The sequence below is a fragment of the Excalfactoria chinensis genome, chromosome 4 (assembly GCF_039878825.1).
Source record: "Excalfactoria chinensis isolate bCotChi1 chromosome 4, bCotChi1.hap2, whole genome shotgun sequence".
NCBI classification, from domain to species: Eukaryota; Metazoa; Chordata; class Aves; order Galliformes; family Phasianidae; genus Excalfactoria; species Excalfactoria chinensis.
Window position 1 is genome coordinate 21,747,546 of NC_092828.1, and position 23,221 is coordinate 21,770,766.

General features: G+C 41.0%; 1 protein-coding gene across 1 annotated transcript in view; it reads left to right on the forward strand.

The window, feature by feature from the left end:
- Window positions 1–23,221, forward strand: part of LIMCH1 (LIM and calponin homology domains 1) — a 162,608-nt gene that overhangs the window by 42,556 nt on the left and 96,831 nt on the right. The window contains exon 2 of the mRNA XM_072336855.1: window positions 16,515–16,585. Coding sequence (XP_072192956.1) covers window positions 16,515–16,585 — 71 coding nt within the window. The remainder of the gene's footprint in view (window positions 1–16,514; window positions 16,586–23,221) is intronic.

A 23,221-nucleotide genomic window follows, 5' to 3' on the forward strand; every position in this document is an offset into this window, starting at 1 on the left:
TTTTTCCCCTCATAAGAAAGTGTCTCCATTTCTAATAAGGAAGTACGCATGTCTGCAAACTGAGTGGCCTGATTTGTGCAAAGGAACTGTATTATGTGAGAGGTTGGTCCAGAAAAATAATTATATTTTAAAGGCTGGTGAGAGATGCATTGTTTTATAAAACAATATGCTGATTAAATAAGTAAATTCAAAGATAGTGTTTAACAAAATGTGTGTATAGTAACGTAGAGTTAGTAAGGTTGGAAATGACCACTAAGGTCACCAAGCCTAGCTATCAACCCATCCCAACTATGCCCACTTACCATGTCCCTCAGTGCCACATCTACATGTTTCTAACACATCCATGGATGGTGACCCCACCACCTCCCCAGGCAGCCTGCTCTGATGCCTCACCACTCCTTCTGAGACGAAATGTTTCCTAATATCCAACCTGAACCTCCCCTTGTGGAACTTAAGGCCATTACTATCTCTGTTGCTTGGGAGAAGAGGCCCACCCCCACCTCCTCATAACCTCCCTTTAGGTAGTTATAGAAAGCAATAACGTCTCCCCTGAGCCTCCTCTTCTCCAGGCTGAACAATCTCAGTTCCCTCAGCTGCTCGTTATAAGGCCTGTGCTCCAAGAGGAAGATGGGGTAAGGTTGTATAATGCGTTTGATATGTTGAAGTTGTTTGTGGTTTTTTTTGTTGTTTTTTTTTTGCCCAAGCTAAATAGCTGGGAGATAAACCCAGATGCCTGTAAGTCTCACAGCTCCAAGAGACACTGTTTCAGTAGCAGTGCCTGTCCTTTTCTTCCTGTTGGGTTTAGGATGTTGCAGGAGCTCATTACAGACCCTCAGGGTCAGCCTGGTAGTGGCTGCCAGGTGTTCACTGCAGCTGTGCTGCCCTTGTGAAGAGGCAATGTGTGCGGGGAGGCGATGAGGCACAGATCTCCAGTAGGCCAGAGTGTCAAACAACAGCTGGCAGAGCTGCTGGGTGCAGGCGAAAACATCTGGCTGGGAGTCTGACCGGGAATTCCCTATTTCCCAACTATTGGATCAGATAGCTGCTTTTATCTCATGCCTTGGCCGTAGGAGTAATTACAGAATGGGAGGGGAGAGCGGCCTATCCCAAGCACTCACACATTTTGTGTGGCTCTGTATAGATTACAGGTTGTAAAGATGGATATTCCTAAACTTCACTTACAGGGCAGAATTTCTGCCCTCTGTCCCAGTAGGAAAAAGAGAACTTTGAGGGAAGTGCAGTAAAGGTTTTAGTTGCAGGAAGCCTTGTTTTAATCTGAATTTCATAGGTTGTGTTTATCAAGTCTGACTTTTGGCTGGTTTTTGTCTCCGGGCTTTCTGCTGAAGAAAAAGTCAGGTATTTAAAGCCTATTTAGTTCCTTTTCAAAACCAAATTAAACTCTTAAGCTGAATTTGGAGATGAAGCTTTGGTATCTGTTTGTCGAATCAAATGAATATTAAAAAATTCCAGGCAAACCACAAACAGCTACATGGGAAATACTAAAAAGAAAAGCAGCTGAAATGTTTCCAAACACATTTTTAAAGTTTAAATTTGTTTTTATTTGGTAGCTTCCTTCAAAAATATTCTGTGCGGGTTATGCTTGATGTTGGGACCAGTCGATATCATCACTACTTTCTGCTTTATTTGCCACATGATTTATTTTTTTAAATAGATTGAATATAAAAACAGCATTTAATGTTTGTAGTTATCCTTATTTAGCACAGTTGAGAAGTGGCAGCCTTTGAGACCAGTGAGGTTTAAGTTGGGCTCAAGTCAGCTGCACTGTGATGTGCATCCTGTGTAGTTGCACACATACATCACAAACAGACTCAAGCTTCCAATAGTTAGCCTAATTGTTTCACTAATGCACATGGAGATGATAGTAGTGGAATGGACTGTGAAACCACTGCACTTTCCCATTCTACTTTCTCTCTTCTCTCTGCCTTATTCCAGAGGATTCAGAGAGAATTCTGACTTCTTAAGCATGAGAAAAATAATGTTAGTGGCATTTGTTTATGCTAATCCTGCAGTCAGCACACACCTTATTTTGTTTACTAAATGTCTTCTAATGAGGAATGATTTTGTTTGTTTTGATTCTGAGACATGCAAGTGTGAGTCCCTGTGAGGCTGCTCGGTGAATTTGCAAACTGATAGAACCTGTAAGATGTGTTAGCTTGAAAGTTTCTCAAATCTGGTGAATTGCTGGACGTTCTTAGCTGCAAATCCATAATATGAAGATTCTAAAGCCTTTTTCAGAGAGAGATATAATAGACTGTAGACAAATACAGAAGTGATTTCTGTGGGTAAAACCATTAGGAAGTTAAGATAGAGCGATGAGTTGGAAGGAAAAAAAGCTGTTCATAATAAAATCAGTATAATCAGGTAAACCATTGTTTGATTTCTTTTTCCCCATCTGATCTCTCCTCTTACTACAAGAGGAAGGAGCAAAGGGTTTTGTTTATTCTAGGGCACTTAAAGAAGCAGCAAATCTCAACCTTCTTGCACTGCAGAAAAGCTGCTAACTCCAGACAGTAGCACCTTCTCTAACTCCTGTACAGAAGCAGCCTGCACAGAGCTGAACTGCTTCATGCAGAAGTGGTCCCTATCAAGAGCTGAGTGGCTTCGTTTGCACTGATCTGAATAGATGTTGGGATGGTTTTTATTGCCTTGGAATCAAGGGGATATTTAGCTAGATATTAGTTTCTACTTCTGAGTGGTAATGCTTTTTGTTACTCTTAGTACAAAACTGAGTAAAACAGTGTGTTATTGTGGTTATAATAGCAAAAGGAACAGTGTCAAAACTGAGAGGTGAGCTGGTACGTGAGTGGCAACAGCAAGCCAGATCTGTGCTGAAAGAATCAGTGAAGATGAAGGATTCTGTGAGCGGACATGAAGCATAGACAGAAATGAACACTACAAGTTCATCTCCTTCACACAGTATTATGACAGGTCACCTAGATGCATCACCTTGGATTGCTGTTGTTTACGTGTGTTTTTACTCCTCATTTTCCACATGTGGTTTATTTCTTCAGAGTAAATCAAGTAGAACAGTTCTGGGTGCTGCATCATCATGTGGGCTGTTAACTTTCATAGAATCATAGAAGGGCTTGGGTTGGAAGGGGCCTCAGGGATCATCGAGTTCCAACCCCCTGCCATAGGCAGAGTTGCCAACTGCTAGATCACATACTACATCAGATCCATCACACCCAGGGCCCCATCCAGCCTGGTCTTCAATACCCCCAGGGACAGAACATCCACAGCGTCGGTGGGCAACCTGTTCTAGCACCTCCAAGACCTTGCCTTTCATATTAGTAGCCACTTCTGCCCAGCTCGTTCAACTTTGCAAAGGTTATATTCAGAAATCATAGAAGGGAAAAAAAAAAAGACAAATTGCAAATCTGGGCATCTAGAGGTAACAGCCTGCTTCTGCTCAAGAGCTCTGCAAAAGACATCATCTGTTGGTGATGTAGCAATGGACAAGCTTTTATTATTATTATTATTCCATTGTCTGTTCAATATCGTTTCTTAATTTTGGCTTTAGACAGGGCCATTTTATCTTGTCCTCCTGCACGAAGCAGGAATGAACATAATTTTCTTTAGAGCCAAAAAGAATGCTATTAGAATCTGAGACTCTCTGGTATTAAGGCAATTAATCTGCAGTTTGTCTCTATAGAATGCCACTCTGGTTCTCTCAAAAATGTCCTTAGTCTGTTTTCTTGTACAGAGTTAAGCTGGAGAGGACAAGGGAGAAAATGGCACAACTGAATCACAACAGGATGTGGTTTTGTGGAGCAGTTCAAGAGCCAGTTGTGATGGTTTCACCCTGAGGGGAAGCTGAACACCACGCTGCTCTCACTCCCTGTCCTTAGGAGAAGAGAGGGAGAAAATACATAGAGAAGGGCTCAGGGGCTGAGATAAGGACAGGGAGATCCCACACCAATTACCATCATGGGCAAAACAAATTAAATGTGGGGAGCTTAATGTAATTTATCGGCTATTGCTAACAGACCAGTGTAGTGACAACTAAAAGAAGACTAAAAACACCTTCTCCCCCCACAGTCCACCCTCTTCTACCTCCTCTCCCCAAGAGGTACATGGGAAGGCAGGCTGTAGTCAGTGCTTCATCTATGCCATCCCTGTGTAGTCAGTCTCTGCCCACATCGCTCATGGCTCAGCACTGCTCAGCAGTGGGTTCCTTTTGGAGCAGCTGGGACTGTCTCTGATCTGACATGGGACAGCTTTTGGGCTCCACTTAGAGAGCACCCTGCTGCTAAAACATTGCCATGTAAACCCAGCAATTCCAGCCTGGGTGGAGGGTGTGCTAAGCATTATTCAAAACCAGCCTCCAGTTGCCCAATATTTCATTTGCATTTGCTGCCTGGTTCAAATTGCAAACCATGCTACGTAAAACCAAATTCTAAAGTGTTCTGTCTGGTTTTAGACCAGTAACCAAAGACCACAAAGTGACCTACTTTTATTAGTCTTGGAGAAAACTCCTAGTGTTTGCTGGCTTGTGGTTTGGATGTGAAACATGCAAAATATTATGATTTTTTTCTGATGGTGAATCTTTTTTTTTCACAGTAATAGACATCCAATTTTGTTCCATTATATAATGATTCTTTAGATAAGCTGTAAGAAGATAGAATTAACTTTTGAGGCATAGTTTAATTAACTTGATAACTGGGTATTGATGGAAATGCCCTGCGTAGTTATGCAGTGTATGCTCATGAAAACAGAAAAAGAATAACTAGAATGAATGTTGTAAGCCCTATTCTTGTGTTCTAATGTTTGGACAAACGTGGGTATTGTAGTTTTTGGACCCGGCAGCTGTACTTTTCTGTCAGGAGTTAACTTGCACCACAAGGATTTCTGTATCGCTCCTCATGTGTTTTCTCTTGTTTTAACCCAAGTCAGACTTTGAAGAAGCAGAGAAAGTTGCTGCCCTGACTGCATCTGAACTGATGCACTGAAAGCTGATGTGGTGTAAGACCATGTGATAAAATGCACCTGTGCTGTCTCTTCCGTCCCATTTCACACCTTTCCAGCATTGCCTCTGCTATCCAGTGAGCAAGGTAGCAGAAAGGTTATTCTCCTCTCTTTTATCGTGCTTTAGTTAAACTCCTTAGCTTCCATGTATGTATTTGCAGTATTAAACATTTCTACCTGCTGCTGTTGTTTGCTTGAGGGAACGATACCTCCTTTTATTAATGAGGTGTGACAAGCTAATGGGAAGAAAATCTCTAGCAGTTCTTTAAAGCATGGAGTCAGAGCACAGAGTATGCAAAAGGCTACAAATGTGCTGGACTTATTTGGCCACCCTTTGCAGCTGATGATAAAAACAGATGGTTGCAGAGTGTGCTGGTATTCCTATTTTGGCTAAAAAAGAGCAAGCTTATGCTCAGATACCTGGTGCCTTTCGTCATGTACAAAAACAGTAATGGTAGGATTTGATACCAGACAAAAAAAAAATAGCTTTTAAGACGGATTAACTGGTGTAGCTAAGTCAGGTGGTATTGCCGGTGTACCACGATGTCAGTCTTGGCAAAATAACACTGGTTTTGTGGTGGCTTCTGCAGCTCCATGAAGCACATAAGTTTTCTGCCCATAGACTTGCAGTGTAAAATTAGGGAACGTATTCAGAACCTGGACTGGCCATTTGGATGGAACTTTCTTTTTCAGCGAGGTGTGAACTGATTCTTTTGTAGCAAATAAACCTGTGTTGGCTGTATTTTCATAGCCTTGTGTTCCTCTGGAAGTGGAGATTTGGATGAAATTGGGAATACTGTCCTTTTCATGTGTTTTTCCCCCTTTCATGTGCTCTTAGTTCCGTGATACTGTTTGGTATCAGGCGGCTGTTCCCATTACGTTGCCACAGATGTCTGCTTCCTCCCGACTAGGGGGACAATATTTAGAATGGGGCTTTTAGTATTTGCACCTTTCAGAGTTAGCTGGTTACACAATAAGCTTTTAATTTTAGCCAGGGAGAAAGAACCTTTGAGTTCTTCCTGAGTTTTGGCATTTAAAACATCACAGGGGGTTATCATTTTGGATTTTAATGTAACCTTGGTGTACTTAGAAGCGAAAGGGATTGAACAGCCTACAAGAGCATGTGAACTGAACAGAGCTCCTGCTGACATGCAGATACTTTTTCACATTAAAGAACAAGGGGAGATAAACGCACCTTCCTGTAAGTGAATGCCTTCTCAAATGAACATTTTGCAGTGTTGCCCACAAAACGTTGGCTGACACACTGAATATTGATGCTATTTAAACATGCAGTGGTGTCGATTTCCTTTTTTGCTTTTTATCCTTTTTTTTTCCCCAATATTTCCCGAATATTGCCTACAGTTTTGCTTGTAGGTTAAGAGCAGACGTTCTTATTCTGACAGGTGGAAATTCTTAGTCATACATACAGAAACAGTACTGACACATCCTGCTGTTTGTGAAACAGCAGTACTCCTCTACACTAGGAAGCACAGCATTACTGAAGAGTGCCACATACTGTTGTCCACACCCCTTGTGTTTTTTAGTGGGAATAAAGTTGCCGATGATATTAATTTGCCTTTGATTCCATCTGCTATTTGAATAACATGTGAAAGCTGAAAATGATTTATTTGATTAAATTATTTAGTGAAGGAACTTGAATTAAGTTTCCTTCTTATGTTTTTGTATGAGGAATGAATTAATAGATAGTTTCAAGATCCTCATATATATATATATGTATATATATATTTAATTTGTTTCAGGTTTGGGGGTGGTTGCCATTTGCTCATGAATGTTAGGAAGTACATGGAAAAGACATTTGGTGACAAGGAACTTTAATCAGTCATGCTTTTTCCTTCGATTTTGACAGATGGAAATTGTGAATTAATTCTGAAAACTGCTTTGCTTTCCAGCCCTTATAATTTAAAGATACCTTTCAAGATTGGATTCTTCCAGTGCTGCGTGTTTGGTGTAGTTGTGGAGTTGCCCTGCTGGTTCAAGTGAGGTCCTATGGATTGGTGGTGTAATAGAAGCATGAAATCGTCCACGGGACAAGTCTGATTTCTGACACGACTGTGGCCAGTTCCAGAGATTATTTGAATTGTAGAAAAGTAGCAAATGTTTTGAGACTTTCAGTTCTTACTGTTTGAGTTGGAAATGTTAAGCATGTTCCTAATAGGCTCCTTTTCCACTATTAAAGCATTACAGTGAAATAATTACATTCCTTTCAATCCATTTAAGACCTTACATGGCTTCCACTAACAGTAAAAATAGAAGTAACAGCAACTAAAATAGCTGTTGGGTTTTCTTCTCTTTTCAGGAATTGACTTGCTACAAGGCTAAATAAATGAACTTTGAAGGCACTTTCTTTTACTCCTGTCTGTATTTGAACCAGGTGCTTAATCTGGTTGTTCCTAGCATTTGTTTCACACAGCAACGAACAACAAAGAAAATCATGTTACTCATTTATTTGATAGTGCCGTGTTGCTTGTTTGTTTCTTGCTCCTCTGTCTGGGTTTGTCATGGCTTCGAAGCTGCTGCTTCTGGAGCCGTAGCTACAAGTGTGCTGCATAATGAATGAGTTGAACTGATGGAGGCAGCAGGTGTTCCTGTAATGGAAAAGAGCAGTGTTTGTTATTGTTGTAAGCATCATCAATCCTGCTCCTTTTCTCGCTCTGTTCTCCCTGTCCTCCAAACAAAGACTCCCTGTATCTGGAGCAGCAGGGGAGAAAATAGCAGCAATCTACCCTGTGTAGTGTTGCTGTTTTGTATCTCATGCGCGGCCTTTAAATGGATCTTGATTTGATGCTCTGGATCTATCAGTGGTGTGTTTATCATTGCAGAGGGACAACGATACAGATTTACGAATTACACTGAGAGGAAAACTCTATAAATGTCTACAAATAACTGTCTTCTTCCAGCTAAATAGGATGAATGAAAGATGGCTTTCAGTCCTAGTGCACATTACATGCTACAAGATGGTCCGCTCCTGGGGGAGTGATGTGCTGAAAGACAGGTCTAAACATTCTTCGCTTGGGAAAAGAGTAATTTTCAGGGAGTGCAGAGGGGAGATAAATAATTGTTGCAGGATGGGAGAAAAGGAGATTCTGTTTCTTAGTTTTGTTCAAGCCAACCTCTGATCTTGGAAGTGTGATTACAAAGAGCACTCTGGCATTTGAAATCCTAAAGTACTTTATTTCTACGTAAGGCAATAAAGTTTAGTGTGTGTTGAATCATAGTAGCTTTGGGAGAGACTTGCTCAAATGGTTTGGTTGATTCTAGCTGTTCTGTTACCACTTTGCCACTCCTGAGGCTGAAGGTGGACCTTGTTAGCATCACCCAGCTTTGCCTGATGTGCTCAGGCCCCGTGTGACTGTGTCCATTTGTGAGGCTGGGGTGCTGTCTGCCATAGGTCCTCACTGCTCTGTCAGCACTGCGAGCCTGGCTCCACCCTGACCTGGTGGCCAAATGGTGCTTAAAGCTGGAATATCGTTCAGAGGGTAAATGCTTTTCCTTAACTTGTCTCTGTGGAGGCGGGAACAGAAGCTCACTTAATTTCATAATAAATCTACTTCCAAAAGGTTATTAAAGAAGACCTCAAATGCATACGACCAAATTAAGGTTATTCTTCTTTCAGTAGGAAAGTGGATCATTTTTCTGCATTCTGTGGTTTTTGAAATTTCTTTCTTTAATTTTTCCTGCTCAGAAGCTGGTAGCTCTGCATTTTTGTTTGCACATGACTGTAAAGTTATGGCATGCAGTTCTGTTCCTGCTAGAGAATGTGCCGGGTGATGATCCAGAGTCTGGAGGGAACAACATCCAAGGAGCTGAGATAGCGCGCTCAGAAGCGTTATAGTTTTCCTCTCTCTTTTTTGTTTGGAAGAAGCAGAGTTTTGCAGTTACTCTTGACAGATAAAATCATGCTTTTCAGCACTGTCTGTGTGAAATGACTTATTTCCCATAGGCAGTTTCTTGCTTTGCTTGCTCTGGGCTTGTCTGCAGAACCAGATCTTTAAATGTCTTGCCGAGCTATACTTTTATATATATATATTTAAATTGTACAGACTGTAAATGGGGCAGTTTACATATGGACTTGTCTTGATATGACTTTAAAAGCTTCAAGGTAGACTGGTGCCTAGTGATGCTCATCAGTGGCATTCCAGAGGCTCCACTGTGACTTAAAGGCACAGTGTCATCTTTAAATGGCTGGTTAAATTCTGTAATGATTGGCTCAAGTGAGCACCTAATTTCTTCAAGAAAAAAAAAGGAAGCTAGTGTCTCCTAACAGGCATTTTTCATTGTGAATACACAGTAATTACTGAATTTTGCAGTCTGTCAGTTGACAGTGTCTAATGACAAGCTGTACTTGCGGTTTCTTGTGTTCCTGTCTGTCTGCCTTCTAAAGTGTGCAATCTTGAAACTGCACATTCCTGGCACAAGGCAACACACTGGTGTCTAATAGTTGTTTGTCCAAGAAGCGGCAGACCAGTAAAACATAAATGCATTGGTAGTATAAAATAGCAGTGTGAAGGGCTGATTAACAAATCTAGATACTGCAGTGAATGCCTCCCTTCATTGCTTTGAGGCAGAGACAAGACACTGAGCTCAGCTTGGAATCTGCTGCTTGAGTTCTTGCTCTGTCTCTCCAGCTGTAATAAGTTGTCAGACAGACCTGAATCAGAAGTGTTTAAAGTTCTATGTTCTCTTCAAGCTGGAGGAGACAAAATAGAGGCTTTTATTAGCAGATGTTTTGATTTCAGCATGCAGATGATGCAGCATAGATAATCCTGTACAGGTATTTTTTTCAGGCATCTGTGGATTTGCTGCTGTGAGATTCCGTAGCTAGATAGGGGGAGTTGAATGGGTGAAGGTTTGGGTTTTGTCTTCTAGTTCCTTGCTCCTTCAGCGATGCCCAGATGCCCGATTTCCTGTTCTGTTGGATAGTTGCTGCTGTAATCAACCTTAGGCAAAGGAAAAAAATGTCTCCAGGCCTTTGCAAAAAAAAAAGGCTTTGCCTGATTTAATAAAAAAAAAAAAAGTGAGACAGCCTTTTTAGACTAAGAGCTACACTGAGTAGCCAGAGCTTGAGTTCTCCTTCTATCAGCTTCAACAACTACCATATTAAGGAAACAATGAAGTTGAAATCAGTGGCTCATGATTTTGAGTGCAGTTGCCTTTATGGACTTACTTTTTCTGCATTCATCAAAAGAGAAGCAATAGCACAGCAGTGCAGGTGTTTGTACTGGCAAGTCTCAGGGAATCATAATATAAAGAAGTAGGAAAATTTGTCGTGACTTTTATCAGCCTTTCATTTTCCAATGAGCAGACTGTTTAGCCTGGTTCAGTAAGAAAATAACAAGACTCTGGAGAAAGGTAAACCTGTAAGGTGTTTGTGAGAGCTAGTAATTATTCGTCATCTGCTCCTCTTCCCTTCAAAGGTGCAGCTAGGAGCTTCCAAGAAGGACTGGTTTGCCCTGACGTGCAGTGGGCCATAAGAAACGGTGCATCAGTTTACCTAGTCGGCAGCCGAGAGGGAGCCTCCTCTAGGTGCTGGAGTGAGGCCAGGCTCTATGGGAATGGTTGGGATGAGCTTTAATGAGGGACTTGCAACAGTGTTCATCCTACGTTGTTGTTTGGTGCCGTTGCGCTTGTTGGGTCTACGTGGTGTGTGCTAATCCTGGTCTCTGCTCCTCTCACATGCGTGTGGGCTCTGTCCCACCCTGCCCCAAAGGGAAGGCTGACACATTTGGAAACCACCTGAGCATGTATACAAACAGATTTAGGGAGATGAAAAAGGGAGCCTGCCCAATTTACTCTATCATGAAATTTTAGCCCTGAGTAGCAGTTTGCCAGCCAACTGGGATTGTACTACCAGATGTCCTGGCAGAGATGTGCACAGATCAGTGTGATCGTAAATCCAAACAATGTATGGCAACTCCGTATGTATAATGCTTGTATTACAAATGAAGAACTTCAGGAAGCCCTGGTGACGAGTGGAATTAGTGAGATCAAAACCTTCTTGGCCTTAACTTGAAAGCCTTGGGTAGGTAATAGTTGCTGATGCAGTGGTATATGCTAATGGGAATAGGAGGATGCCTGTGCATTACTGGCAGCAGTAAGCTTCATTCACCTGCAGTTGTCTTCTCTCATTTTGCCTTGGCCATTCAGTGAGCAGAGCTATAGGGCGGATGTTCAGAGGCAGAACTCTCCTGGTGTGCTCCAAAACAACAAGGAGGTGTTGTCAGAGACCCAATAAACTCAAGGCCTGAGTCACCAAAACAGGGCTAGCCTGTAGTCATCAGTGTTACCTTGTGATTTGTCTTGAGCATAAGCAGAGATCTGTTATCTTTCTCTAAAGGTTTAATAGGAAGAGTAGGGATGGAGTGGGAGCTTGTTTTACTTTTTTTTTCCCCTGTATTTCTTTTGACAGGTTTCCTACATGAAGTGCTAAGTGAACCTATTCTTTTTTGTGTGCACCTTAAATATAAATACGTGTCCGTTTTTGTGAGGACTTAGAACTGCTTCCACCGAAGAGGCTGGGAGTTTGTTTGTGTCATTGGCTATTGTTCTTTCATGCTGAATGTTGACACCAGTCTGTCATCTAACCCAGCTGATAGCACTGCAGTGACAGAGGACATTTTAAAGCAATTAGAGGAAAATATGATTTCCTATATTTTACACTATTGTTACTAGGAGAAACAGAATCCCTATAAAGTGTGATAAAGAGCAAATCAGCTCTCTGTCACTTCAAAGAATGGAGTTAGGGTGTAATAGCAAGGGAGAACAAAGGAGACTTCAGAATGGCCAGTTAACTTTGCAAATTGCAGTTAAACTTCTGTAACCAAGAAGTGGGAGATCTGAAGATAAACGATATGAAGTGCTTTCTTTACAGGTTAATCTTACTACTCAGGTGCGAATTCTTATTCCCCTGCATTCTTTAAATTTCAGAGCTCTGTAGCACAGCATTTCAGGTGGTTGGTTCACTGATGGCTGCATTCACCACTCTGATCTCATGCTGGTTTTGTCCAGAAATCCACACCAAAGTTACTTAAGTGGTTCATCCTTTTATTGATTTGATAGCAAATTACCTCAACACTGTACAGCCTTGCGAAGCTTTCTGCAGAATGCTTGTTGTCATGCTGGAAGATAAATACACCTGGACCAGGATGTGTTGCTCTGTGTTCATACAGTCTTCACATTTCTTTGCTGACTTCTGGTTTCCTCATGTTTTTTTATATAGCTGCTTAGAACTGGCTTATGTTGTAGCAATTTAAATCCCTGTGCTTTTGAGTAGAGAGTGAGAGCTTATACCATGATGTTGCATTGTGTTCTACAGGTAGAGTAAAGCTTGTCAGAACCAGGAGCTAATGAAGGCTCTCCTTCCATACAGTTCTTGTGCACAAATACAAAGCAGACTTTAACTTCATCAGTGTTGTTTAGTTCTGAAGTCTCTTGTCTATGCTATATAAAAGAGGAATTTAATTTGCATACTTGTGTTTCTAGCTCAGATGTAATTCTGGAAATGAGGAGGTAGGAATTTATTATTCTGGAAGTGCCTTATCCTGGCTGATATCTGAAAAACAGCCGTACATTATCTGTTGGTGACTTGTGTTGCTTATGTTGCATCCTTTTTACATACTTGTGATTGTTACAGTTCAAGCCTTATTTTCACACCTCCCTGAAATAAAGGTAGTATGTATTCTAATTGTGTGGCAGGGTGGACTTTTTACTTATAATTGATATGGGAAGAAGAAAAAGATTGTACAAAATGGAAATGCAGTGCACCTATATAGAAAGAACTGAACAGCCCACCAAATGTCTTGAAAATCTTCTGTTCTTTGCTGTTATGTTTTGTAAGCTCTCAAAAGTGTAATGAGTCACAAAGACCTCTCATTGCTGTGTCTGTATGTTTGTTCACTGCTCTATGTGCTGTTTTCAGATACACACATAGAAAATCAAGCTAGCTATTTTCAAAGTGTTGTCCATGGTGACCTAGTGTTTATTCATCTACTGGTATCTTGTTGGCTGACATACATTTCACCTGAGGACATCATCTGCTAATTTGACACCTTTCTTTTTCGTGGCCTTAAGCTGTTTTGACATGAGGCTTTGCAGGCTCGGTCTTACAGTGCACTAGCAGCAATACGAAGTGCAAGGAAGGAAAACAATATGAACTGAAGCTTGGTGAAAATAGAGTTGTGTAATATGGCACTGGTTAGTGGCTGGATGACAGCCACACAAGATGACATAGATTTAGTGGCAAGCGTAGCTGTGAAGAACAAAGGAGTTAATCAGCAGCAGTGATGTATATAAGAAGTGTTACTGTGTATAAATACATACTGAAATTGTTGCCTAAGCTTGTGATAGAGAGTCAGCCTGCTGTGGTTTAGTCTCCTAATATTCCTTTTGTAATAACTTATTTTTATTGATTTTAGGTTTACTTTTCTGGGTTGCTAAGTGGTGGTGAGTCTGAGAAACACATCCGGCAGTGGAGTATTGGCTCTGTTTGAAGATGCAGCTTTTTAGAGAGGAAAATATTATCCAGATGATGAAAAAAAAAAAAAAAAAAAAAAAAAAAAAAGAATCCATCCTCACATAAATGAAACACAGCAATAAACATATTGTTTTACTTCTGTTCTCTGTTTTTGCATTACAGTACGGTATAGAAAGACAACTCTTCCTATCAGCCTTATAGAACTTTAAATTAAAGTGCTAGGCTTTTCTTTAGGACTTGTTCGCAAGGTACAGCTGTGTTTTTTCCTTTTAGAATGTTTAGAACTTTTGGGCTCCCGCACTGCAGAGAATTACAATCTGCTGGCATTGCAGCAGTGAGTAAGGAACTCATCACTGGATCTTGCTTTCCCTGGGGCTGCCAAAGTGTGTTTGTTCATACCTGTGACATGGTTCAGTTCTGAACATCAGTTCTCTGTAGTGTGAAAGCTGGTGGGCTAGAAGTGTGATCCTCCATTATTTGTTTTTGTGAACACAGTTGCAGATGTGTAGCTTGCTTCTTTCCAGTAGAGCTTGGCAAAAAAGCTCAGCAGCAGTGGCACATATATCAGTAAGATAATCTGTTGGGAACAGAACTGTGCTGAGATCATATTCACAATATTAACGTAGGCCTGTGAAGCGTGCAGCAGTTTTGTAATATCATGGAAGCACATGTTTTCCATGTATATGCATGCATATATGTGTGTGTGCATGTGCCAGGAAACGGAGCTCTAAGTTCCTCTGGAAAAAATGAACACAGCTGTCTTGCTCCTCTCAGTCTCCTTTTGGGTTTATCTTTGATGTTTATGATGTCATCTTCACACTTACCTTGAGTTTCTAGCCTTTATCTGTTGAGATTTTGTGCATGTTAATTGGCTAAATCAGGAGACTTGTGGCTGATTAATGTTTTCCCTCTGCAGCTGGGGCATGTAGAATAGGCATAAGCCTCATGATGCCTCATTTACATCCAGTTCCTTTTAAAACAGGCCTGCACTGTTTCTAGACCTTCCCATCTTTCTACACCTGCCGTCAGTTCTTGTGCCTCTCTCTAGAGTTGTTGTTCCAGCTGTGCATTTGCATTTCGTGATTTTATTCATGCAACCAGATAACATAATACGAAACCCTCCTACATCAGCAGTAATGACAGCAATACTCATGGGATAGCTGTTGGCAGGTTGATTCTTACTTAACCGTGTTAACAGTTTTGGTACTGCTCCCTGGTGGAGGTGGATGTTCAACAAACATACATGCAAAGATGAATTCCGCAGCTGGGATTTCTGATGTTGCTTTATGTTAAGGAGTGAAGTAAAATGCCTACTATCTCTTTTTTATTTCCTTGCATAGAGGTCTTCCCCTGTGAGATGAGTTTCGTTGAAAGAGCTCTTCCTATTCTATTCTGTACTTTATTCTATGCATGAAATAAATGTCGGTTTTGATGCGCTCAGTCTCTGGTTCATCTCGAACGCTAATGGTTGTGTTGTTACAATTTCCCTCTGTCCCAGCAGTTCAAGATTAGAGATGAATCTCTATGACTAGAAATAGTTTGGGTGATTAGGAATCATTTCCTTCTGGCAAATTGTCTGGTTTCTGCTGAAATCTGAGGGCTACCCAGTGCCTTGTTCTACTTCATGTATTTGAATAAAACATGATTGCTGACTTAAGAGGGAGTTAGAGTTTGTAAGTTACCCTACCAGTCTGGGGGAGAAATTATATCATACCATACTGAAAAAGAGTATGTTTATAAGTAAGCAGACAATTGAGCTTTAGGCTTCATATTTGCACTTCAATTTAAAAAAGAAAGAAAAAAAGTGTTGACCTCTCTCCAAGACTGTGTGTAGTCACAACCAGCGTTTGTGAAGCTAGTGCAGTGCTAATCCCGTGGGAAAGTGCCAAACTTGTCAGCTTTTATAAATTGCTGTCTTTATGACAGGAAACTGGGAGGGGAAGGTCTTGTATCTGAATGGAACAGCAAGGAGAAAGCTGGTATGTCAGGCAGATGTATCCCCAAGCCACTGTTCTCTGTGGTGAAAGCAATGCCAGGAGCTTGGGTCTTGTTGAAAGATTGGATGGAGTCCATGAGAACTCTGTAAGCATCCGGTAGATGTTTTGGCTGGATGAGGAGAAAAAACTCTTGGAGGACAATTGGAAACAAGGCAGGCCTTTTCGTTTCTTTTGTTCCTGATCAGCTTTCTCTAAACATAACAACTATTTTTACATATTTGTTGGTAGTAATAATGTGCATACTCTGCCTTTGCCTGAACACATTGTATGTGGTGAATGGTTTGAGGCTGTGTCAAGCCATTGTCAACATGGCGGTGAGTCACACACAGGTGTTTGATCATGTCTGTAGCATCTGGCACCTTCAGGCAACATGAGGGTTAGTGGGTGTTTCCTTGATGGCCTGCCTCTAAGCAGTAGAGGCTAGCTTAAGAGTTTATTATGCAGAACATGCCCCCTGGTATAAGATGACAGGGGTGAGTAGGTGCCTAAACTTCAGCTTCCATTGAGTTTATATTCACCCTCACAGTTGACTTTGTGATGTGCAATATTTCATATGACAAGGAATACTGTGGGGAGTGTCTGAAGGGCTAAAGCAGTGCTTCTGATTGGATCTGCTTAATCTACAGAGGTGACAGATTAAAGACCTGAAGTTCAAGTCCAATGCAAAATTGCACAAATGCATAGTTTGTCTAAATAGAGTATTTCTGAAATTCTCAGTGCTTTAGAATAAAACTTTTTAAATGTTCCAAAGGCTTCAGTGTCATCTCTGGACTTTTATATATGTATATATATCAAAGCAACGGCTCTGTTATAATCTGTAATTGCACTGGCCAGAGCAGATACTTTGCTCAATGTGTTAAGCCGCTCAGTCAACTGGGAAGGAGGAACCTGGTTGATACACACGATGTAGCCCTCTAGCAATGCCTATCAGGTTCAGCTGCTTCCTTTGCAGCAGATGCTTTCTCTGTATGCTATGAATTGCTCTTGGAAAGAACACCTTTTAATGTATGCCACTCTTGTTTCCCTCTGTGTTTTTGCAGCAAGTGACTGGCAGAAGTTTTGGTGAGAAGGACTTTCGTTCCGGGTTAGAAAACGGCATTCTTCTGTGTGAGTAAGTAACAGAGTTTTTAGTCTTGAACACATTCCTGACTATAGATGAAATGAACTCTAGCTGGTATGTCTGATTGCTGGTTTCCTTTAGCAGGTTTTGACGTTGTGCATGCTGGTTATTTCACTGTAGCATCCTTTCAGCGCCAACGCTCTTTTGTTACAGCGAACTATCGAAATGTGGCTTAAAGAAAACAAGTTTTAGAGAGTGCTTCCCTCACTCCACCCCAGCTCCTTAGTCGAGTTATGTAAAGTGAAAACGATGTTTGCTTTTTTTGGTTTCCTTTTATTTGAAGACGTTAACCACAGATTGGCAATTGGTGTTCCACACCTGCCTACAGATGTCTCAGCTCCGGTGAAGTGTTTTGGATCAGCGCCAGGTTGAAGCACTGTCAGGAATTTAACCATCTGAACACACTCAGCAGCTTTTATAGTTTCTGGAAAGTTTATACGTCCTCTGGATTTTACTGGGAGGTGTATTGGAAATGATGTGTTTTGTAAGTTTTGGACAGGCGATGCAAGTTAACTTCTCCATGTTTCTCTTTGTGGTTGTAACAGCAAGTGTTTCGGCAGTCTGCCAAAAGCGTGTGACTTCAGATGCCAAAGCTAGTGACTTTAAAGAGAAATTTGGAAGTGTGCTCTATGCCCTTAGTTCTTTGAAAATCCCATGCAGGATGTCAGGAGTTTCAGAGAATGAACTGACCTGAACCATATGTAGGTACTATCTTCTTTCCCTGAGAAGGCAGAGTTGTCACTGAAGTGGGTAAAAGCTGTCATTGCACACCAGAAAGATGGAGCTTGTGCAGAAGAACTCACTGCATATTGAAATTTATGAATGAGATCTCCTGGGACATTTAGCCAGAGCACTGCAGCTACTGGTTTTTCTATACTATAAAGGGCACTAGAACATTGTTTTCAGTAGTACGGTTGAGCTAATATTTTTTAAGTCAGCTGTAGGTAGCTTACAAGAGCTTTGAAACTTGTGCAAATACTGTTGTCTATCTCACAGGTATAAGTAATCTGCCTCAACTTCATCCGCTAAAGGGTGAAAAAGCATAAAGGAACTGATCTCGTTTAACTGTAGTTGCATGTCTTTGCTGAGGAGTGGCTTTGAGAGGAGGGAAGGAGTTGTTTTTGTTGATCAAATGTGTAAACTCAGGAGCAGCATGGTGTCCATCTCTCTGTATGGAAGGGTTGCCTCTTATTCAAGGTCCCTCTCCCCTGTGTCCAATGGAAGTCACCTCACAGTGCTCTTTAAATGGTTAGTAGATAAAAATTCTATTAGGCTACAGAGCATTACCAAGATAACTTCCACTTTGGCCTTGCTAATGATGAACAATTTGAGGCCAGCAATCTGAGGATGCTCCTTGCTGCTTCTGAGTTCACTGTACGAACTCAGGAATTTGGAAACACAACACTGAAAACTCTTAATGTATTTTTGTAAAGAACAGACTTTGGCCTCTAATTTTTGCATCTCTTGCTCTGTGAAGCAGTGCTAGTAAAGTTACCACAGACAATGTCTCTCAACCTCCTTTGTCTCAGCTGACCTCAACAAGTAAATGAAAGTTGCGTCTCAGCATCTCTGAGAAGCTGCTGAGGGCAAGAAAGGAATTCTAGGTGTTGTGGGTTTCTGAAGAAGTCAGAAGTCATTACCTTTAGCCCGGATTATCTGATTTGTTACTCAGACGTTTTAGGAAGAAGCAAAACTTGTCTCAGCTAACCCCCTTGGAATAGCACTAATTGGTAATGTCGTTAGCCGACAGCTCATTGCTGGACATTTGTGGGTGATGCTTGTCTGACCTCAGAGTGGTGCTGACTTTCATGTGGCTTTTTTCAGCATTCTTGCTTATTATTGTGTTTTGAGATGAAGCCTGAAAGTGAGGTTGAGTCCAGAGGGAACCCAGCAGCTAGAAGGCTGGGAACTAATGTCAGCAGGTGGAATCTGCCACTGTGCCAGGACTGTCTGAAGCCCCGGACCCTGCAGGCTTTTTGTACATTAAAAAGGGAGGGGAGGAGAGGCTGGCACCATGGCAGAATCCAGTCTGCTAACAGTTGGACTAGCCATGTGCAAAATGACCCAGGGGACATCTTTACCTGACTGCAGCAGGTTGCTGGAGCCTTACATGCAGTAATGCCAGGCCTCGCTCCAATTGGTTGCAGTGTCTGTGGCCTACACTTGTTTAGTGCAGGTTCCTGTTTTCAGCAGAGCAGTAACAGAAATCTTTCCTTCTTTTGTGCACTCTTTAAAGGGATATTTCAAAACCTGTAGTGGCATTCACTAGCTGTTTGTGGCATTTCTCTTCTGTGCTGACAAACCCGAGACTAATAAATCTCTTCCAGCTGTGGTTCTGGCAATTAGCAGGCTACCAAGATGTGAATGCTTTAGGTACTACTGTAGCAAACTCTGGCAGACATCATTATGCTAGTTATAAATCACTCATTCACATCTAGCAACCATGTACATATTTCAGTACATTAAAACTAACATAACTATGCTGTGCTGGCAGCATGGGCTCTCAGTGGGGACATTGTGCTCTGACAGTCTAACTAATGGGAAGCCTCATGCTCAAGTTAGCCACAGGCACCTGCAGGCCCTTGTGCCTGATTCCCTGGTAGTGTCTGCATGGTTGCTGGCATCTAGATTTAGCCTTGTTATGATACTTCTAAAGCTCATCGCACTCAGCTCAGGAGCATATTTAAACAATGCAGGATGCCATGAAGTTACATGCTGACAGATGGGAATAACACAAGTCCTTCCTTCTTTCTGGATCTGAAAGCCCACTTGTGCAGTTTCCCTGATAGTACCAGCTCTGATTGTTCACCCAGCTGTGCTTAGAAGCCAATGACTACCACTTCTGTTCCTCTGAAGTGATTTATTTCAAGGCTCTGTAGCATAGCTGTCTGACATTGCTACAGATGGTGACTTCAGTGAGGGCTGTCAACATAGCTAGGAGATGCAATTCAAACTCTGTTCTTGCTTTATGTATTACACTGTTATATGTGAAGACTGTGGAGCTTCCTGGCTGCACTCTGCATGCATGGGTAAATGTGCCCTGCTGGGGACATGACAGGAGACTATCTGATGGAGGAATACAAAACCAACAGCAGCAAATACCTCCAGAAATCCCAATTTCTGCTCTGGCACACATTATTTTTCTTTTGGTTGCTTGGTTTGTTCTATTTTGTTGCTGCTACGTAGTTTTGATGTTAAGGTTTGACCCAGGTGTTGTAAGAAGCTAGAACTACTCAAGAATAAGTTAGTTTGTTATTGCAGGGTTGGGGTGTTTCTATGCTGTAGATTCAGGCATCTGAATGAAGGTTAACTGCAACAGGAAAAGTATATTCTATCTCCTTCCACTTGCTGTACTAATACTTTAGTACCTCTTCTTGCCCTGCCCTTTTGTTGCAAGTTTTCTCCTTTCACATTCAGCATTCAGCAGTTAGAGAAGATGTGAGATTTGCAAAATCCAAGTTATTTACTTGCCTTGATATGACTAGCAGAGGGTGAAAGTAAGTAGAGAAATATAACAGGAAGCATTTATTGATGAGCAATTGGCATCATACTTTCTCTAAAGCTTTCTCCAGAATCAAGTGGTATGAAAAGTCCAGCCACACTGTAAGTTCCTACCAGTGATAATGAGACTCTAATGTCAGGAGTAGGGCCAAAGGGTAAAGTTCTAAATGAGTAACAGCAGTTGGGATGCAGACTGTAGACAAAGAGCCTTCAACTCAAAGCAAATCCAGGTTCATATATCTGCACCAGTGATTTGTCTTTGCAGTGAAGTTAAGCAGTGTCCTGCTAGGAGGTGATAACACAGGTTCTATATGTAGAACAGATTATCTGCATGTCCGCTTTATGTCTGTGTGTGAATCAGTTTATAGCAGTAAATGCAGTCATGGTAGGTGCTAACAAATATTTAACTTCATACCTTGGAAAGCTGTGGTGTTAATGCATAAAAGTGAAGGAGTAATAAACATATACGATCAATGTTAGTAAAATGGGCAGAAACACTGTTTATTGGTTTTAGTTAGCACTCTGATGCTATAAACTTTTCTCTGTTTTGTGAAAGAGCAAATATAATGGCGGTTTATTGCTCTTAGTCTGGATAAAGTTGGTTATATACAGTGAGTGGAGGTAAAGACTTTATCCTTATGCAAGAAAATGTCCAGGAAGGGCCTTTCCATTCAGTCATGCATGCTCTTAAATAAAGCCTGCAATCTTTCTTGTACTTTTAAATTTGAAATGAATAAATAAATAAATAGACTATTTGAATAGTAATTAAGGCAAAAATGAAGTGTGATTGGAAACGTGCATGCGCTGAAAGTGATTGTGATTAAGAACTATTAATGGAATTTATCATTTACTCTGTCATGAGAATAATTTTCCTCCATAAATAAGAAATCTCCTTGGCTTGTGTTCTTTATGTCTCTGGTGATGAATGAGCTGCTTATTCTCAGAGAGCTGGCTTTCTTAAGGCTTGCATCATGGCTATCATGCATCTGACCAAGCTTTGGGCTGGCATGAATGCTGTTTTCAGTAAGAGCTGGATATGCGCCAGATCAGTGCAAGTATAATGCTATGGAATAGAAAAACTTTGGTTTTGAGTCAATGGTAGTGTTAGGTGTGGAACCTTATTTCAGAGCAGCTTTAGTTGAACATGTGGTATTTCATTTTGGTGCTTTAAGAATCAGATTCTTCTTGCAAGCTAATGTCTATTGCTTATGGAGACCTAAGTATGCAGTTATCTTTGTAGGATTTCAGTATGTCATTTTACTTATCTGTCAGAGGTAAGAGCCTGGCATCAATTCAGCGCTCAGCTGTACAGTGTAAAATGCAGATCCTTGCGCTTAATTAAGATTTGTTTGAATTTGCTATTCCTGGAAGCCAAGAAAGTATTTGAGTTTCACAGGCGTACTTGAAATCTTGAATGTGACCCATGCCTTAAGGTAAGAAGGGATTGGTGTTCTCCTGCGGTTTTCAGGCTGCGTATTGTAAAGCCAAAACATAATCAGCATCGTGGATTTGGCATGGCTCCAATTTAGAGAGACGGGCCCCAAGGCTCATTAAGCATTGAGATTTAGGTTCATGTGAGGACATCTGAAACAGTTTTATATGGACCCGGAGTTTTTCATCTTTAAGTTTTACTGCGACGTTAAGATGACGAGCTACTTACTAGTATAGCTTAGGTTGAGGGGTCAAGGGTGATGTAGACCATAACGTTTAGCATGAGAAGGAGAGAATGGCCATTGAGGGGCATGCTCGAGTATGATTAAAATGGCCTGTGTTTGAAACGATGTTAAGAAAATATGTGCATCTCAGCAGACTAAATAGTAGGGTTTTTCCAGAGCAAGTCTGTGATTGACGGAGCAGGAGGCTCTGGAACACTGATCCATTCAAACTGAGTTTTGCTGAAGTGCAAAACAAGGTGATCCTGTGAGAGGTTTCAGCTTTCCAAGAGTGTATGCTTAAGAGCTTGTTTTGAATGAATACTTCAGGTAACTAACCGTTCTTACTGCTACCTTATAAAAGTGCGTGTTGTAAATCTGTAGGTACATGAGATGTTCTGCATGTCATTCATTGTGGTGGTAGGTTCTGTGTAAATAGTCCTTGTGAAGGCACAATCTTCCCTGTTGCTTTTCTAGAGCTGCTTTGCAACAACTCTGTCTTATTCCTATTTCTAGTTGGCAGAGTATAGCCCATGTTATGCTGTATTTGGCTTGACTTTTCTTAGTCCTACTGGTTTGCATAGTTATTTATTCTCCTTTCACTTATCAGACTGGACTGTGAGGCCTTTATCTGACAAAGGCAGTTCTGTCTTGCATGTTAAAAAAGCACCTTGTTCATCTGACACTAAATAAATAATATCGGGGCATCATTAGCAATCACTCAAGAATGTTTTCCCAAAAATATTTTTGTGACCTCAAGAACGACTCCGTATTTTGAAACTTCTTTGCCACTTCCTTTGCAACAAAGTCTTTTGACTTTTTGTTGTCTGCACTGCATCAATGTGTTTTGTTCATATTTAAGATTAACAGTGTGTTTTCTTCATCTTTTCAACTATTTGGGGCATGTTGGAGGTGCTATTATATAGCACAAGTTCAAAATACGTAGATACTAAAACTGTCTTGACTTGTCAAGATCTTGAATTGTCGAGATCTAAAAAGCTGTTGGTTAAAATCTAAGTTTGTAAAACTTAATTTTAAAACGAGAGTTGTCTCCTTACTGTGGATAGGATTTTGTGGGTATGATTTCCTAAACTCTCAAATATGAAATACCTTTTTGCTTTAAGTGTAGGTCATTAGTCAGCTTTTCTTTTTAGGAATATGATCTGCTGTTTGAACTAAGAACTCTGTTGGATGCATACCCGTCCAGCCTGGATTCATCTGTGAACCACACATCATTTCAGCCATTCATTTTTCCATTTCTGAAGCTTATTCTCTGAAATTTTTCCTCTTAGAAGCTAAGTCTTCTTGGAGGCTGGATTTGGCAGCCATCCTTTGAATATTTTCTTAACTGACGCTTTCTTGCAAGAATTTCATGTGCAGTTGTCTTGGTGCTTTTCATTAGATCTTTTATCAGCTGTTGCCTGAAACGCCTTCTTTTCCTGGCAGAAGCCTTTCAAATTCTTAACCGGTGATA